General features: G+C 36.3%; 1 protein-coding gene across 3 annotated transcripts in view; it reads left to right on the plus strand.

Moving 5' to 3' along the window:
- LOC109067732 (phytanoyl-CoA hydroxylase-interacting protein-like) overlaps window positions 1-20043 on the plus strand; it is a 25408-nt gene continuing 5365 nt past the window's right edge. Inside the window, exons 1-3 of one of the 3 annotated variants that reach the window (XM_042767232.1) lie at window positions 1-244; window positions 19404-19600; window positions 19766-19940. In XM_042767232.1, coding sequence (XP_042623166.1) covers window positions 139-244; window positions 19404-19600; window positions 19766-19940 — 478 coding nt within the window. In that variant the 5' untranslated portion in view covers window positions 1-138. Of the gene's footprint in view, window positions 245-13789; window positions 14141-16067; window positions 16260-19403; window positions 19601-19765; window positions 19941-20043 lie in introns of those variants that run through there. The other 2 variants (XM_019084642.2, XM_019084644.2) reach the window with 2 other exon arrangements.

Genomic DNA, 20043 nt, shown 5'->3' on the forward strand with positions numbered 1-20043 from the left:
ACGATGTGCTGACGTGGCTCTCATCAGCAGCACACTGTGGAAACCCGTGGGAGACAGAGAGAGCACGGAGTGAAGATCTGTCCTGCGGCACTGCAGTCACTCTCACTAGCGGAATATCGGTAATTTAGAGGCTCAGTGATGGAGGTTCCACGCGTGGGACACAGTGTCAGCAGCCCCACGAGCCCGTGCGAGGACATGATGAAGAATCTCAGTCTGGACGCCATCCAGCTTTGTGAGAGAGAAGGTAAGAAGTGTTACTTTTGCTAAATTATCAGTTTGTCCTCAGACAGGTAAAGTGGAGGAGCAGTGCCATTGCGTTTGAGATTTGAAGACGGGGAAATATTTAAATGCATGCAAAATTCTAAATGCAAATGCATTTAAGGTGCATGCTTTTAAAGATCCTCTCGCATTTAGCTGGAGCTGGTTTGGTGTCATTGCATTGGAGCTTTCACTTGGAAATATCTTTTTAATGCACGCAAAAGCAATCACGCAGCTCACGTGCTAAACAGCAGTTTTGTCTTTTTGAAAAACGTGAAAATCGACGGCGCGTGCACGAAAGATTTGCGCGTGTGGATGCTTAGTTATTTTTCTTCAAAAAGCATTGAATTTGAGCTTTCTAGACAAGGAAGGGTTATTACAATTCATGCACCACCATAAGACCCACGTGCTGTGATTCATAGTAAAACGACGTTTTCATGAATAAATCACATAATTCCGTATCGATTAAATGCTTTTAAGTAGCGTGCATGCACACTTAGGTGCAAATTATTATTTTCCTACAGAAAGAGGTGCATGCTCTCCGAGCATTAATATTCCATGCACTTGAATGCTTGTTTCAATATGATGCTCGCGCAACGTTCAGCACCATGGACACGGTCATTGCACGCGCACCATATGAAACAATACCGGATTGCAGCTGGATGCATCTGAGGCTATACGACCAGTGAGCAATTCACTCTCTTGCTCACATCGTAATGAAAGCAAAATGTTTAGTCGAGCCACACTCTAAATATGGTGATCCATCTGGGTGACACTCTGTTGCCCATTGTCTTATGCGCGTACTTTGTATCTACTAAATTCATGATTAATGGTTATGTACAGGATTTACATGGGTGTATCCCAGTGCGTGCGTTTCTAGGCATACTTAGTCATTGATTTTCCGTTGATTCCCCCAACCCCCCTCCCCCGTTCTGTATCATAATGGCAGAATATTTAGTATTTCGTAAGTATTTGATTTTTGGCCAAGCCAATAAATTGTCTTATATCTAGACATTTTGACTTTTTTGCATACAGTAAGTTGATAACTATAACTGACAGATGTGTGTCAGTTTCACAATCTAGTGACAGTTTTCAGTTTCAAATGCTGTTAAGGTAAATTTTGAGTAAACATTTTAAAGCATGTAAATAAAAAAAAAATAAATCTGAAATTTTCTGTACATATTTGCAATATTGACACCCTGCTGCTCTATCAGCTTTGCCATTGGGAACCTTAATAAGTTAACCACTATTAACCAGTACTAATGTAATTAACAAGAGGTAAGGCAAATCAGAACATGAAGAGAAATAGCTGTGTGTTGATTTCTGTGGACTTGTTAACATCAGTATATCAGAGCAAAAGCAAAGAACATGCTTTGTGTGAGCTGAACAAAATTTTCTTAGAGCTCTGATTTGTATTCTATACCAGTACTGTGCAGAGGAACTCGAAGTCCCTTCAGCTATGCTGTCACAAGACAGAGAGAAAGACAAAAAAAAAGAAACACAGTCCGTGCAATGTAGCATTGATGCTGTCACAGTCCTTTGAGCGATATAATGGGTGTAGACACAACTCTATTGATTTAGACTCTATTATTTTATTGTTCTTATATGGACAGTGACATAAAGACAAACTTTTGAAATGTGCAGTAAATACTTTGTTCCTTCATATTGCTTTTTAACAGAATAGATATTATTTGGATGCTTCTGTTTGCACTAGACATGTTAAACACACGCAGAGAATCACAAAATCTTATTGGTTAATGGATCTTGGCTAATAATTTGCACAGATTTGGGCCAAGAAGGAACAAGACGAAGATATGATGAACATGACTGAGTCACAATGGGTACGTTCTTTTCTGACCCATCTGTCCTCTGAGTTTTATACATCACAGTGTGCCATACTCACCTCCCCTCTCCATTTGTGTTGGCATAATGATTGACATCTGTGCCAGAGTTCAGAAGAATTGTTAACCAGTTTTATAAAGTGAACTCATTCCATGAGGATTACTAGTTTCCAAGGCTCAAAGTATCATGGCTATATCCGCAATAGACACTGGGAACCACAGGAAATGATTCCCATTATTATTCAGATTGTTGGTCAACACATGTGGGTTTTTTAGTGGTATACTATTACCCACAATACTAAATATATGGTCACAGCCTTGCAAAGTACCAATTTATTTATTGTTATTAACCCCAAACCAAATCCAAACCATAAAGCACTGTTATTTCAGCCATATCACAGGAATCCTGGAATTATACTTATAATTTGAATAGTTTTTTTCACTTAGTTTCAACATATTTTAATCACACATTATCACTGAAATAATAATAATAATATAATAATAATAATAAAAGTAATAACTAATGATTTCTCTGTCAGCATATTTTATGGTAGTTATATTATTCTAAATACAAATATGGGTTTAAATGAGGATTTAATGTTACAGGTTTAAATATCAGTAAAAATAATGTGCAAAAATTAGCTAACAAATATTATTTACGACAGCAAGAAACGTCAGTTAAAATACTGCCCAATGAGCCATATATAATATAATAATTTTCTGTATCGATTTTTCATAGATGTTTTACCTGTATTTTAATCTCCCTATTACATTTACAGTTATTTTTTTTTTTTTTTTTTTTTTTTTTTTTTGGTTTGTGCCATTAAAAAAAACCTTTTAAATCTCATTAAAAGCTCAATTTAGATAAAATTTTTGCATTTTTCAATTCAAGAAATCAGTGTTAATGAATCAATATGTAAATCTGCTAAAAATTTAATTTTAAACAAACATTTTATTTTAATATTTATTTTGCATTGCACATAAAGAAATGTGAATCTATGTAAATCTATGTTATCAGTGTAAATAAGGCCAGTGTCCTGTTAATTTAATAATCAAGACACAAATATCATCATTTCCAGAGAATGAGAATGACACAGGTGTTGATCTTCTAGTAAATGCTTGGTGTTAATATGCTAAGTACTTCCTTTACTAAGATTCATGAGGAATGAGTCCATATTTCCATTATATAATCACTGTGAAATTGCAGATGCACTCAAAGCAAGCATTTGCTTCTGAAGCACAGAATACTCTACGGACATGCAACCATTTGTGAAAAGATAAAAAATAGACGAGCTGCCCCTGTGCTGTGGGGCTCCTTGATAAGCATGCATTAAAGGGGGCGTTTCTTCCCCCTCAGGGCAGGCCTCAGATGGGGAGTCCTTTGTGTGAGGGTCTACAGGAGCCTGACAGTGCTAACTCACTACCCCTGTCTGAATATACAGCTTTGGCCAGCTGTGTTTGGGGGGACTGGCTCCAAAACAGGGGCCACCATCTGCCAAGCCCGCCTGCTAGTGAAAGAAACGATTTAACATGGCCATCATTTTGCTAATTGTGTCTGCTGTGCACATATAGCACAGCACAATTTCAACAAAACAGACATGGATCAGATAAATAATGGAGCTGATTCATGATTATTAGCCTATTCTCAGCTGAACATGCCTCTAGAGACAGTCATGCTGTTTGAATAAGTGAGATTTGGGGCAAAGAGTGTTAGCTGAGTGTAAACTCTTTTGGGTTAAATCTAAATATAGGTTTTATATGTCATAATACATTAAACAGTTAACTAAAGAGGTATAGCAAACTGAATAGATGTTAAAAACCCATGAACTTGCTTCACAAATGCAACTTAAAAACAGAAAACACCTAAATATATTTTTTAAATAGCCAATAGACTTTGGTTCAAAGGGATAGTTTACCCAAAAATATAAATTCTGTCATTATGTATTCACCCTGATGATGTTCTAATGACATATGATGTCGTTGTTTTAAGGCATTGTTGGAACAACACCAGGGCTAGTAAATAATGCTGCAATTTCTTTTTTAGGTGGATAATCCCTTTAAACCATAGCTGTAAACATGGTTTGCGACTTGCTATTGCTATTCAGAAGCAAGTGGTATCAGTGGGAGGGACATTCTAGCATTTGATTGGACTAAAATTTGGATACACCTCTGAGTTCAAGATGAGTCATCAATATTTTTGGTCTGTTTCCTGGAAGACAAAGACTTACAATTTTGAGTATAAAGACCTATAAACATGATTTATAAAATATAAAGACGGCTAAACACAAACATGTTTTAAAAAAAAAAAAGTTTCCAAAATTATTATTATTATTTTTTTTGCATTAAAACAAAACAGAGGACAAAATGTTACAAAACTCCAATTTTGATGTTTTTAATAAAAGCTCAACACCATGCCCTTCAGCTAAAACTTTGTATGTTTTTCCATCACCTCAAGCACAAACATCACACAAAAAGAAACACCATGACAGGCTTCCTTTTTCTCAGATCACATCTTTCTCTGTGGTGTTATATCACTGGTGTCACAGTTTCACACAGTGTGTGTGCTTTTCACAACTACTGTCTAAAAACTAGAGTGTTAATACAGTTATATGCCACATTGCTGCTCTATTAAGAGATTCAGTCATGTGATTATTCACTCTCGCGCTACATGCTCTTTAGACAAGCTCACCGTTCACTCATGGATAAAGACTGAACATTAACTCTCCTCATCTGTAGACTCTCATCTGAGATGAGGTTTGCATAATTCTTGGCAATTTGTATGTTGTTTGCATGTTTTGTTGAAATTCACCTAACTCTGGACTGGTTTTGCTTCAGGAGCCAGATTTACATTAGACATCAAGCGGTGGAACAAGACCAAAAAATTTTATCGTACAAAACTAACATATCTGCTTAACAATATCTAAAATAATAACATGACTTAGACTAAAAAAAAAAAAAACAGACAATTGTGTAAATGCATAAACAACAAAAGAAGCGTGATTTAGCAGACAAACACATGGAACAAACACTGGCCAAACATTGCATAAGCATTCCTGTAGCTCAAACAATAGAACATGGCGCCAGCAATACCAAGGTCATAAGTTTGATTTCCAATCATAATTAATTCCATGAACTGATGAAAAAAGAATGCCTACTTTGAGTGTAATGCAAGTTGCTTTGGATAAAAGCTTCTGGCAAATGCATATATGCATCCTCGATGTCAAAAATTTTGCCATATTCATGATGATAGATTGGATTAATGATGATGGATTTGCTCCAGAATATGGCAGAGTTTGGCTAGTCAATAACAATAGTTGATGGGAGTGTTTTCTTCTTGTTTTCAAAAGCCTACAAATCTTTTTACTTCTAATTTTTAAGAATACATAAATCCTGATTGCACGGCTATATGTATTTTATTATTTGCATATTGCATAGTTTTCCCCTGCTGGCTGCGGCCCATTTTCATTCACATGATGACTCAGATCAGAAACAGAAACAGATTAGCAGTTTAGTAAATACTGAAAAAAAAAATGTCTCTGATGATCTCTAAAACGTAAATGATGACAGGATTTTCATTTTTGGGTGAACTGTCCCTTTAACAGTCAGTGCAGTATACTGTCATAAAGAAAGTTGGTTTAGCAAACTGCAAGGATTACAACGAATACCCCATGGGGTCTAGACTGTTTAATATGATTATGTTATTATAAAAAACAAACCTTTGGGGGTTAGTGAAATAAACTAGGTCAGTCAATACAACTGTGGCAGTGCAGAAATTTTGTGCCACAACATCATTTCTGTTTAATTTCACAAATTGATTGGATGGAGTGTTTCAATTAATGGCGGAAGTGAGGAGTATATAGGTGAGTGTGTCATACCTGAGATAGATGCATCATCAGTAAGGTTTGCAGTAGTGAGAGTGAATGGATTACCGTGTGAAGTGGAAAGACGGCTGCTTGTCGAACTGTTGCTTCCTGTAAGCAATGTCTGGTGAGTCGCGGAGTTCACTTGACTTTTTCAGTGTTGCACTTCGAGATCGCTCTGCTTTTAGTAAGCTGTTATGAAGACAAGTCACAGCTGCTTATCTACCTGTCCTGGTGTCTGACGACAACCGCTAGAATCTCCAGCTTCCAATTTTTGACAGGATTAATCCTGTCTGGCACCTGAAAAATTTTCTTTTTTTTTTTTTTAATTATGCTAGGGCAGCCACCACCATTACACAGCTTATTTAGGAGTTGGCAAAAGAAAAAGAGGTTAGGTCACTTCATATTTAAATACAAAGTTTGATGAGATAACACAGATTGTTTTTTGTAGCCTGATCAGTAATGAAACTAAAAAAAAAAAAAATTCAGCACAATGCTATTATAAAAAGTAGGATATATCACTCTACAGAAACAGACACCAGGCTTAACCTTGAAAAAAGATACATTCAGAGTGAAAGGGACCATTCAGAAAGGTTTTATGTTTCCCAATGCTAACCGAATAACTGACCAACAAAGACCAAAATAAACCTGTGAAGATGATGTCCGTATGGAAGAGACTTGTGTCAGTGCTTGCATGACATTGACCAAGGGGAGAATATCTCATTTCATGATTTCTAACTACATCAGCATTTCACAGCATGCACATACAATAAAGTACAACACTTGTTTGCAAAAACACTTTTCTACATTTTTCATACCATTCAAAAATACAATTAGTGAATAAATCATTAATTTGACATCTTTTAAAAAAAAAAGACTGAGGACTTTGAATCACTGCATGCAGATATTTATGAAAACTTGTTTCCACCTTGTTTTGTATGATGATACATGATGAGAATCAGCACACGGTTACAACAATATATGATTTATCTGTGTTTTCTTTAAGTCATCTCAGGTATTTTCATATAGATAATGTAGATTTATTTTGCAGTGCTAATCATCATAGCCTTTATTACTGTATAAAATACTATAAGATAAGAATCAGTTCACAGAAAGAAGTTTTGGTTTGAATTGCATGATTCTCCTAGAAGGAGTATGCATTAAAAATTTCCCAAAAATCCACATTCAAACCTTTTTGTCAAAAGGTGGTGCTATAGAGAGCTCCTCCACGACCATTTCTGAGCTTTTGCAAGTGTCTAACTATCATTAATGCTGAGTTTCATGAAATTCTAAGCATGTTAGGTGCCTTAAAAACACCTGAACAGAATATTCATGTTTGAAACATTGCTATTGTATATAGTAACAGTATTTAAGATATCAAGAATCCCTTTGCCGTTTTACATCTGCCTTGTTTTGACATTATTCTGATGAAGTTTGAAGAAAATCGAACTTCAAAGCATTATGACACTTTCTACTGCCAGTTGGTGGTGCTATAACTTTGACTCATAATTGTCACATGTATGTGATCAGCCTCATATGACAAACAAATTGCTGATGTTTGATCAAACTCAGGGAATGTGTGCAAAAGTTATTCGACAATTCCTGTTTCTCATTTCTCGCCATAATTTCATTGACTCGCCTCGGGCAAACCATTCAAGATATCAAAAATCCCTTGGCAATTTTGCATCCTCAATGTCTTGAGGTCATGTTGACCAAGTTTGGTGGCCATTGGATGAACAATAGGAATATTGCGAATTCCACAGTATGCGCTTTTCTCAAAACCCTGAATAGCCGACTTTCAAAAGTTATTTGGTCTGATGAGGTCTATATGTGTATATGTGTATATATGTAAATGGCACATTTCAGCTTTAAGTCAAATCAAAGTGGTTACCTAATTTCAGTGCACTTCATTGAAGAAGCTGTAAGTAAAGAGCTGAAAACAAATTCAACTGATGGAAACATAATATTTCTTACAAAAAAAGACTAAAAACATTTTTACAATCTATTTGATATGACATATTGACAAAGCATTAGATCTAATATTGTTCAATAAACGTGACATTCCCATAAATATCCTGAAACAATGACCGATGGCATTACATCAGAGTCCCATCAGAAAACCTTACAGCAGAGGCAAAAGCATATCCTACAAGAGTTATTTATGATTCGGTGGCCTCATCAAACATTAAAACAGCTTTGTGAAATCGGATGTGTCTACACATTTACTGCTTGTTGTCATCCTGATGATGCTTTAGCTTTGGTCTAAAGGCACAGAAGAAATCAGCCCTTTTAACAGAATGATCCATTTCCTCTGAGACCAGTACAGTGGTAATAATCTTCAGGAGTGTTTCAAGCTGTGCATCATTAAGCATTTTGCTTAATTACCATTGCTTAAGATCCTTTGATTTTTGACAGCTTTGAGAAAATGTGTCTTTATGCATTAAACTCAAGGGAAGACTGGCTGCATTTGATGCTGTCTGTATGGTTTCCGCTTGCCTGAGGTCATAATGTCCTACTGTTTCTCAAGTGTCCAGCTGACAAAACCTGCAAGGTCAAACAAAGTCATGAAATAAAGTTGTAGTTGCCATGAAAATTGGCAATTTAAAACAGATTGGAACTTGTGGGTGGTTGCTAGTGTATTGCTTTCCTGTTGCTAAGTGATTTTTTAATGTGTTTTAGCATGTTGCCTTGCAGTTGTAAAGGGGTCCTGGTAAAACAGTTATATTGTGAAATATTATTACACTTTAAAAGATCTATTTTCTATCTTAATATATATTTAAATGTTTGTTTGTTTTTTTCCTCAGATGGCAAAGCTGAATTTTCAGCTTCATTACTCCAGTCTTCAGTGTCACATGTTCCTTCAGAAATCATTTCTTAATATTATCAGTTTTGAAAAGAAACCATGATACATTTTTTCTCAGGATTCTTCGATAAACAATTCAAGCTAATATTTTTTTGCTAGCAATAGGAGAAAGATGTGAGACAATGTTTTTTCTTTAAATTTAGCTAAGAACATCATTACGACTCCTGAGCTGTGAACGAGAAAAGTCTGAGCAATTAAACGTTCCTCTGGGTTCTTGTTTATAGTGCAGAGGTTTGCGTTTTAGCATTTTTCATTTACACTGCAATGTCTTCCACTGCACAATTAGCACTTTTATTTTTCCATCTCTGTTTTCGTGTCAGCGCCCATGTCAACACTTCCTTAACCAAAATGAACAATGTGTCATTGAATTTGCACTGTAAGACAGCTCTGAGGATTCCACCTCTGCAGCATCACTCCCCTCGGATTCAACACATTAAAGAATGAAATGCTGGTCTATTTATAGTCTTGGGACCAAGGACTGATGAAACTTTAATGCGCTGCCTCAGACACAAGAGTGGTCCAGTAATACCTGCACCCTGGAGATATTAAACTCTATCATCCTTGCATCTTAAGCGGGAATTCAAGGAGGAGAGGTTATATAAACATGGACAGCCACTGGGCTGTGAGGGAGAGCTCTGTGTGTGATTTATTAAAGTGAAGTGGTGGCCATAGCTTTAAGACATCACCCATGAGGCCACAGCATTTCATAAACCATGGGATATTATGGTAAATTCCCAGTGTCAGTGCTTGGGATTCATGACTACACAGATAGATGGCCATGTTCAGTCAGTGTGTTGTGTTATGATGTTGTCATCCAGTCATCATAGATTTTGTTTTGCAGGTTTTATAATCCACCCATCAGGCTTTCCTCTAGCAATAACCAGCACCTTATATATCGGCCAAATGACAAAGGATTTAAATGTGAATCCATATGCATGTATATGAGGATGATAGTGATGCCGTTTAACTTTGGCTTTGGATTTCATCCACAAGTGTTTCATGAAAGGCTCTGTTCCTGCATCATGTTTCCTGTTTATTATTCATTAGGATGAATGCAACAAAGCAGTCCCTCTCTTTCCTCATGCTCCAGAGCGGTGGAGTACTGCTGAGGGACTTTTTCAGCTCAATGAGGGTGTTGTGGGGCTCATGGAGTGGCCAACCAGAGAATGTTGAGGATGAAGATGCCCATTGTCTGTGGTCTCATGCGTTCTCTCTGTCCATTGTTGTCTGGTCATGTGAGGATGCCAGCGGCTGTCGTCATTGTGAGGCCTTATTTTGTTAGGGGAAGAGTCCCTATATCTATACACAGTATGGACAAAAGTATTGGGACACCTGCCTAGTACACCAACAGAGACTTTAATGACATTGTATTCTAAATACAAGGACATTAATATGGTGTTGATCCCCCTTTACAGCTATAACAGCTTCCACTCTTCTGTGAAGGCTTTCCACAAGAATTTGGAGTGTTTCTGGGGGAATTTTTGCCCATTTTTCCAGTGGAGCATTTATGAGGTCAAGCACTGATGTTGGACGAGAAGTCTGTCTCACAATCTCCATTCCAGTTTATTTCAAAGGTGTTTGACGGGGTTGAGGGCAGGGGTTTGTGTGGGCCAATCAAGTTCTTCCACACCAAACTCTTCCAACCATGTCTTAATGCAAAGTTGGAAGCATAGCATTGTCCAAAATGTAAGGAGATTAGCACAACCCCCTGAAATACAGCCCCATACCATTATCCCTCCTCCGCCAAACTTTAAATTTGGCACAATGCGGTAAAGAGGTAACATTCTCCTGATATCTGCCAAAAACCGACTCGCCCATCAGACTGCCGATCAGAAGTGTAATTCATCACTTCATAGAACTGGTTTCCACTGCTCCAGAGTCCAGTGGGACTATGCTTTACTTTACACCACTCCATCCTACACTTGTCATTGCACCACTTGAGGCTTCGATTGTCATTGCACCACTTGAGGCTTGCACCAGCCGCTCGGGCAATGTAGGTTACCGGCTCGGTGTTTTTGTTTTGTTTTTTTGCTTCATTGCTGGTGTTTCTAAGCTCTTCCCCTTTCCAATAACAGTACTTACAGTTGATTGTACACTGTGAAAAATTCCCAGGAATTTACAGGGTTTAATAATATTGTTTTACAATAAATTACTGTAGCAGTGTTAATTTCGTTGACGAATAATTTTCGTCATAATATTCGTCAACTACATTTTTTTCACCTATGACAACGAGACGATAACTAAGTAAAACTCTTTTTGAATGACAAAAACTATGATGTAAATCTATTGACATTTTCGTCAACAAATCAAAACGAAAATGTTAGGGAGGGACGATTTGGGAAGAGATTCATTCAGAATGAAATCTGCTGCGTGGTTAGATGCGTACATATGAACTGGCGGGACATAAACTAACATACACTTGCTGCATGTCGCATAAAACTTTAAAAAATGTCAATATGTGGGAGTAAGAGAAGAGCAGACATGGATAAATCTGACGATGCAAGAGAGAACTCAATTCGTTCCGGTTTTCTGAGCACAGACACCGAAGCATACACACACAGAAAGCATGTCTCACAGCACGCGAGTACTCCTTCGCATCACATTAATGGAGAATTACACACAAAATTATGTTGAATTGTCCGTTGTGACGAGTATTCACGTAAACACATTTGATTATGTCTTAAGTGAACGTAAGCAGTAGAGAGAACGTGTATCAGTTCATTCCATCCATTGCAGCTGTGCATTCGGTTTTAAAGGGACAGCAGCCTAATTTAGTTGCTATTGTCATTGTCACTGATGTTAATCAAACAACAAAAGAAAGACAGAAAATCACTCTAAAGATTAATCTAAATTTATTTATAGAAATAAATACGTCTGCTTGAAAGAATGAAGAATATGGTAAGCAAGTTTTGGTATAAAGAATGCATAATTAGCCTATATAAACATTGGTATTTTATTAAAAAGAAGATCAAGTTCTTGTTCTTTATGAGAAGTGGTTTTATTTAATTTTAACATGAAGGCATGTTGTGCATCACCGCAGTTAAATCTGTCTATCATGATAAAACCTTAATATCAAACCTATATAATGAGTTTGGAAATTTTAGAGAAATGCTTAATAATGCACTGTAAACCCATTAGATTTTAGCCAACTTAATTTACTGTAGATTTAGTCGACTAAAATCTTATGATATTTAGTCAACTAAAACTAGACTACAATTATTAGTAGTTTAGATCTAAAACAATTCAAATGAATATAATTTGAATTTTTGTAATAAGACTATGACTATTAATATGTCAAAATTTGCTGTCAAAATTAACACTGTACTGTTTTTAGAAATTTGCTGTGAAATCAATGCATGCTGGGTCATTTTCTTACAAATCACTGTGAATGAACAGCAGAATGATGCTAACATCACAGTAATTTACTGTTCTTGTTTTACTGTGAACTCACATTATAAAGTTGTCTTTAACTGTGCCACTGTGAGAAATTTAGTTATTTACTACTGTAATTTTTTGAAGTCCCCATAATGGTGATTAGTAATCAGTATTTGTTTGGGATCTTGGTCCTTGTATGTTCATGTTCAAATTTCTGATCTAGTCATGTCAGAAGTGAGAAATGAAAGGATTTGTTAAAATAATGACAAGCTAGAATATGAAATAAGCTAATTGCCTGGCTTAGTCAAACTATTCTTAGCATGAACATGAAGATTTTATTTTATAGTTATTTAAGCATGAAGATTAATAACTTATTTCATATTCATAACTGTTTGTGGGTGGATTTTTCACAATAATGAAGCAACTGCTGAGATACATCTTTGATCAATACTCAACATACAAAACACAACAATGGTAACACTTAACAAATAAAAACAACATAAAACAACACAAACTACACAAACTGCTAAAAGTGAAAAAAACAAAAAAACAAGTTCAATAGCACAAATAAAACCCAACAAAAATTGAAAAACTCTACAGAATGATCTGTTCATGCTGCATTGCGTGCTGGGTGCCTTCATAATACATACTGTATGCATTATGTGTGCATTACTATACATAAGTCCCACTGTGAAATTACTGTGAAAGTAATGCAATTACCAACCTGGAATGTACTGTAATTTCACACTAAAATGTTTAACAGTGTGAAATATCTAGCAGGGATGAAATTTCACTGATTTATTGGAAAGGCGGCATCCTGTTACACGCTTCATCTCTTCAGGTGGACCTATTTTTTTCATAAATGTTTGTAATTGCAGACTGCATGGCTAGGTGCTTGATTTTATACACCAGTGGCAATGGGTGTGATTAACTCACCTGAATTCAGAAATTAAGAGGTGTGTCCCAATACCTTTGTCTATATAATGTGTCTATCTATCTATCCTCTGCCTGTCTCTTCACCTAGAACACTCTAGCAGCCAGCAAGCCAAGGTCTATGTATCTTCAAGCTACAAATGTCTCTTCAAATTATTTACGCAATCTAACTTCATAAGACTTCAAACCTTTAAAGTAACAATCTGTAATCTTCCAGGCAAAGCTGTGTCAAACCAGCAATCAAAACTTGTCTTGCCAAACTTTGTTCCTCTCTTTATATTTGGAGGAGTCAGAAGGTATGTGTCTTTGTGTAATGTTGAACTGACTGTGAAAATGTCAGTGTCACATTCCCAGAACAGAGGGATTCTTCTTTCCTATTACCGCAATAGAAAATAATCTCCAATACACTGACATCCGTTATAAGAATGATGTCATCTTTTGGAAATATGACATACAGTGCAAACGGTATGGTGAAGGGGAGGGATGCAGAACTTCAAAGGATATTTTACCCTTTTCCTAATGGGAGTGGCTGACCAGATTACCCAACTGAGAGACAACCCATCTCTCTCTCTCTCTCTCTCTCTCTCTCTCTCTCTCTCTCCCTCCCTCACTCCTCGCTCTGAAATTTCAGTCCAACACTAACACACGGTCAGTTACTGAGTCCAGCTGATGACATAATCCAGGTTTCTCCTATGGGAGTGTGCTTGGCTTGTAATACAAACACTAAAGCTGCTCTAAGCCAATGGCGTGCACTTAAGGCTCAGGGTGCATTGAAGACGGGACAGGACAGCAGACCATGTCTACTAGCCTCAGCTACTGCATTACACCTGCTGCTCCTGCCTGAAGGAGCCCATGAGAGCATAGTATTTGTCCGGTCGGTACGTGTAATGGTTTCTGTCCTCGGATATAATCTCCTGCAGGCTTAGGCTTTTGCATCACCAGTGGTTTTTCTAGTCAGTTGTGAACAAACATTACCTGGAACCAGATGCAGAGAGCGGATGAAAGCCAGAGTGAGTATCTGTGCTCATTAGTAAAACAGATGCTATGACCTTGTGACTGATTGATGAATGAGGCCGTGTTAATGAAAGGATAACGCTTCAGTGCTTTGGTATATTTCTGCTATTGCTTTTTCAGAAATGCAATTATTGAGTCCTTTTTGTTAATGGATTACTGATGCTATCTTCAAAAGGAGAGGGCAGTTTATTTTAGAGCATTATTGATAATGGAAAGACGGAGAAAGAAATGGGTTTGTTGTATAGATATGTTTGCTAAGGATTTATTTACTTAGATCATCTTCTTAATTTAAATTACACAACTGATAGGGTATTAAGTAACATAACATCTGCGTAACCACAGTAACCATCATCATGGATGATGATTTCAGTAGCACTATTTAGGGAGAAGGAGGTTCTCCTCATGCCTTCATACTGTATCACCCCATTCAAATGTCCTTACAAGGAGAGAAGATGAAATTAGAAGTGTTTTGCATTGCTAGTGTATAGTGATTGAGGATTTGTGAAAATGGGTTTCCTGTGCATGACTGTGTGTCCGGATCTTTGATGATGATTCTACATGACAAGTCATTAGTGCTGCTTGAGTTCTCATTCACTATTGCATGCTTATGGGCTATAATACATGCTGTAAACATATATAATGCCAGTCAAGCATTTGGACAAACTTGAATGAAATTATTTCTTTCAAATCTTTCGGTTTAACTGTTTATGCTTAAATTCATAGTTTTGTATACAAATATAAAATCTGCCAAATATTATAAAAAACAAAACTATTATTAATAATAATTATTATTATTATTACATTATTATTCACTATGTATTACTAATATATTAATCTAAAAATAATAATGATAAATATTATTTCTATATAGTATTATACTATATTCAAAATATTAATATTAAATATTTAAAATGTGTGCAAACTTTGGACTGGTACTATATATAGGGTTGTGTGCCATCTGTGAGTTTTTGGCATGCTCAGAAAGATGTGTTGTTGTCCTGGCTTTTTGTCCATTAAGCCTGAGATTACTCCCTCCCCACCTCCCCACTCCCCCACATAGAGAATCTAAATTGTGAGCAGTTTGGCATTTTGATCCTCTTAAGGCTTTTTAGGTGTAATTTGAGTTACAGCATGCCACAACGGTGTCCAGTAATGTTGTTGGATAAATGTCATTGATGGCAGATTTCTATGCACTTCTTGGTACTTTAAAAATCTCATAACAACGTTACGTCAGAGGTGGAATTATTATGTGAATGGTGACTTAAAGTATCTGCACAGAGCTTTTTATTTATGTTACAAAACATGTCAACAACATGACATTTCCCCCCTTAAAATAATAATAAAAATAATTCATTTTCCTGATGAATAGAAATTTGAAAAGAGCAGCATTTATTTCAAAGAAATCTTTTGTAACATATTATTATAAATTATCCATCCACATTATAAATCAACTTAAAATAAATCAAAAATAATTTTGAATTTTATTTTGAGTTTGTTTTTATGAATGTGACTTAACTGCATTAGCTGTGTGGGTTTGTGTTAGAAGACCTGTGCTGCTCTACATTTAACATCTCACAGCTACTTGATACTGGAAACCAATAGCAAACCAAACCAATCGCAGTAATTACACTAAACAAGTAGACTTCTTCATTCTCTTGTCTCACAGACCCTCTGGTTGTTAATTAGAAACACTTGTGATATGGAACTACCACGTAACAAGTTCTTTATTTTGTGCTTGAAAGTAACAAAGTGTTCCACAAGTGATTCTCAGCAGAGATAATAGTGTACCAGTGAGACAGTACTGGATGTCAGAGTGCTCCTCCCTAACGTAGGCGATCTCTTGTTATCTTCAGTCTTTATTCTGAGAACACATAGTGCAGGCAAGAGATAAAACAAGAAATGATTCAGTGCTGGGAGCTACAGTAAGGGGCTGCCTATGAATCATTCATTCAGCCTCTCTCTGGTGGCTGAGAGGAGCTCGCTCATCTATTACGCTCCATCTGAAGTGACACAGGAGGACGTCTCCCTTATGGTGCTTCTCCAGCTCTGACTCGACTGCCTTCATCTCTCTTTCTCTGGTGTGTGTTTACACACCGGTTTTAGCTGACTGGGCAGGTAATGTGTCTGCGTATCAATCCTGCAGGCTTTCTCTTTTTTCTCTTTCTTTGAAGTTCATTCATTCGTGTCTCCCTATAGAGCTAGAGTGAATGGACGGGCCACCTTGGTGCCAGGACAGAGAGAGTTTAGGGTTAGTGCTTGAATAGCTAAGCCTCCTCAGTTCAAAGGCCCAGTGTAAGAGACAAAAAAGGGGAAAGTTTTAGGTCTTATTTTGAACAAATAGTCAATAAAAGAATATGCTTAGCCTTCGGAAAATTGTGATCGTCAAATTTGGGAGGTCAAACTTTACTACGGAGTTTATTTTCAAGTAATTTTTGCATCTCTGTTACTGAAATGTATCATTTAGTGGGGACTTTTTTTGGACCAACTGTTGGTTGAACTTAAATTTCACATAAAAATATTACATATTTTTCTATAAAACATTTGTTTGATAATTTTATCTTACAATAACCGTGATTAACCTAGCTGAATTAAAGTTTTTACCATGCTGTAGAAAGAGTCCAAATTCCTTCATGGGTGTCACAATATTGAAGGATGCATAGTTTTTGTTTTGTAATCAAGGAAAATCATACAGTGACAAGGTTCAAGGCAAAATGTGGGGCACAAAAATTATGTTTGATAAGTAAAAATATTTTCATTCATTGAGCTGAATATAAATTATATGTATTATGACAAAATTATGATTATAAATTATGATTTTAAGTGTCAGATTCAGGTGAGAACTTCAATGACTGGGCAAGCTAAAACCACTTCATAAAGAAGGGGAATTCTGATATTTGATATGTTTAAAACATATTTTACTTTGGACAGCAGAAACATGGTATTTGTGCCTCTAATTGTAAAAAAAAAAAAAAAAAAACATATCACAAGATGCCAAAGTATATGGTATTTGTAATAAAGTGAAATTATTTAGGCATATGGCGACATGTTGCTGGGTCAACTTCGGTGTGTTTTTACTAATAAATTGGTAGAGAGATTATTTGTAGGAATATTTATATATTTATTTATTTATTTTACAGCCTAGAAATCATATCAGAAACAGCAGCATGTGAGATATCTTTATCTCAGATATTTTTTGTACAGCAATTTCAAGTGAAATATGAAATGTATATCTAGTAGAGCTACTGGTAAAGAATAGTATAGTTAAATATGTAATGTGTTAGATGCTCCAGGTAAATTAAATATGTTGTGCTTCTAAGAATAATTTATTTAGCCATGTCATGGCACTGTAGTGTAAAAAAAAGGGAACTAAGCATTTTAAATATGCTTTAATTATTTTATTATTTTTTCTGATTAAGCTGCTAGTTCAACAGTTTACTTGTGTTGTGCTTGCTTTTATCTTGCAACACTGGAGAAAATAATAAAATAAAAGATAAATAATAATAATATCAGATTATAATCTGATAATATCTGATGATATCAGAATATTGCATAGTCACTTTGCTTTTTTAATATGCAGGAATTCATGATATTGTTGGTAATTTTTCCCATATAGAGACTGTGGTGCTAGTTTTCATTTAGGGCTGCAAGCTGTTTTGCTGATTCGACCTTCACCAGGTCTCAACGGAGATTGTGTTGTCTGTTTTATTTCAGAGCTGAAAGGGAAATGCTCTGAGGTGGGTCTGATTGTGTAGTGTGTTGATTACATGATAAAAAGCCACACATAAAAAGACGATGATTGCAATTTGTAGTGCAATATGTGATTTGTAGTCTGGAAGTCCACTAAATTTAAAAGCACAAATCAACCAGAGAACCGCAAATCCAGCTGAGCAGCTGATGATTAAACTAATCATAACACAAACAAAAACTCAACAATTACTGATTAGTGAGGCTCAGTACTTTTGGGTCTAAGTGTCAGAGATCAGACTTTTTTTATATGGCAGACAAGAAGACAGCAGTAAAATATGAACAGACTCTGAAGGAGGGACCTGAGCCAAACATAGAGATTTTGAATTGGGCTCATTTAAATTTACCACCTAGCAACCACCCAGAAGCAACTACCTAGCAAAGTTATACCAACCATCTTGAAAGCCTTAACATTATGGTGGCGAGTATTGCACAAGCAAGAACCAAAAAATCTCCTTGCTCATTGGAATCTAGTTGAATGTTACTCCGCACCAACTGAATTCTACTTCCAGTGCACATCAACACTCATCATGGATTAAATTACACAGTTCTAAAAGCACATCCTCCAAGTCAGTCGTGGCTGTGTTGCTAGCAGTCCTTCGTGCTGAAGTTCAGTATTGACCTGGATGAAGGTCAGGCCCTCATGAAAACATTTGTTGTATCACTGATAAAATCACACATTTCAAGACTCTGTGGCATTACAAGTGCTGTTTTCTTTCTTGTGTTGACATGAACATTGACTACTTGCTTGTATAAAGAGGAAGGACATTCTTATTCTAGAGAGCATTTGATTGGCCAGAAATTTGGAGACACCACCGAGTGCATGATGAGTCATCAACATAATTATAATTGCATAATTTTACCTGAAACATCCTTGTGTTACAGTTATGAAATCTCAGATGTTTTTGTTTTTTCAAAGGTAAAAGTGTTGTCAATACTGGAAATTACTATATGTATATATACACACACACACACACACACACACACACATATATATATATATATATATATATATATATATATATATATACACACATATATATACAATGTGTTAGACGCACAAGGTAAATTAATTATGAAATACTTTTAGACGCACAAGGTAAATTAATTATGAAATACTTCTTATTTCTAAGTATAACTCATAACTCATCTCATGGCATGTAAAAAAAACATAATGGTATAAAACATACATTATTAATTATATTATTAATATTTTATCAGAATAAGCTGCTAGTTCATCATTTTGCATGCAGTAAAAGTGCTGTGCTTGCTTATACCACTAGAGAAAATAATGTGTCAGAATAAATATCAAACTCAGCGATGACTTGCTGCTTGCTGGGAAGGTGGTATTGGGGAAGAGACATTCTTATTCTGTAGAGCATTTGATTAGACAGAGATTTGGACACACCCCTGAGTACATGATGAGTCATCAATGTTTTTTGTTTGATTCCTCGAAGAGAAAGACTACATTTTAAATGTCTGTTCCCTCTCCCAACATCTCTATCTGTCTCTCAGGAAATAAGTCCCTGGACAGCGGCATTGCCGAGATGGAGGAACTTCCTGTTCCCCAGAACATCAAAATCAGCAACATCACATGCGACTCTTTCAAGATCTGCTGGGATATGGACTCCAGGTCAAAGGAACGCATCACACACTACTTCATCGATCTCAACAAGAAAGAAAATAAGAATGCCAACAAGTTCAAACACAAGGTGTGTGAACACAGCAGCTCTATATTCACTCCTTCTTACACATCCTGATCTGACCTGATGTAGGCAAAAGCAGATCTTCAGTAATGTTCTCAGGTGCATGTGTTTACAGAAAGAGAACTGCCAGAACACGACTGTCTAATCTCATTTATTATCTGTCTCTGCTAGGACGTCCCCACTAAACTGGTAGCGAAAGCAGTTCCTTTGCCCATGACAGTGCGAGGACACTGGTTCCTGAGTCCACGCACTGAATACACTGTGGCCGTTCAGACCGCATCCAAACAGGGTGATGGCGACTATGCCGTGTCGGAATGGAGCGAGATCATTGAATTCTGTACAGCTGGTGAGAACATTTTAAAGCAGGGTTTATTAATTAATTATAAATTGTAAAATTCAATAAATAAATGTGGTGGCCTGATAATCACGATGTAGTGCCATTATTAAAT

The sequence above is a fragment of the Cyprinus carpio genome, chromosome A12 (genome assembly GCF_018340385.1).
Source record: "Cyprinus carpio isolate SPL01 chromosome A12, ASM1834038v1, whole genome shotgun sequence".
Classification (NCBI taxonomy): Eukaryota; Metazoa; Chordata; class Actinopteri; order Cypriniformes; family Cyprinidae; genus Cyprinus; species Cyprinus carpio.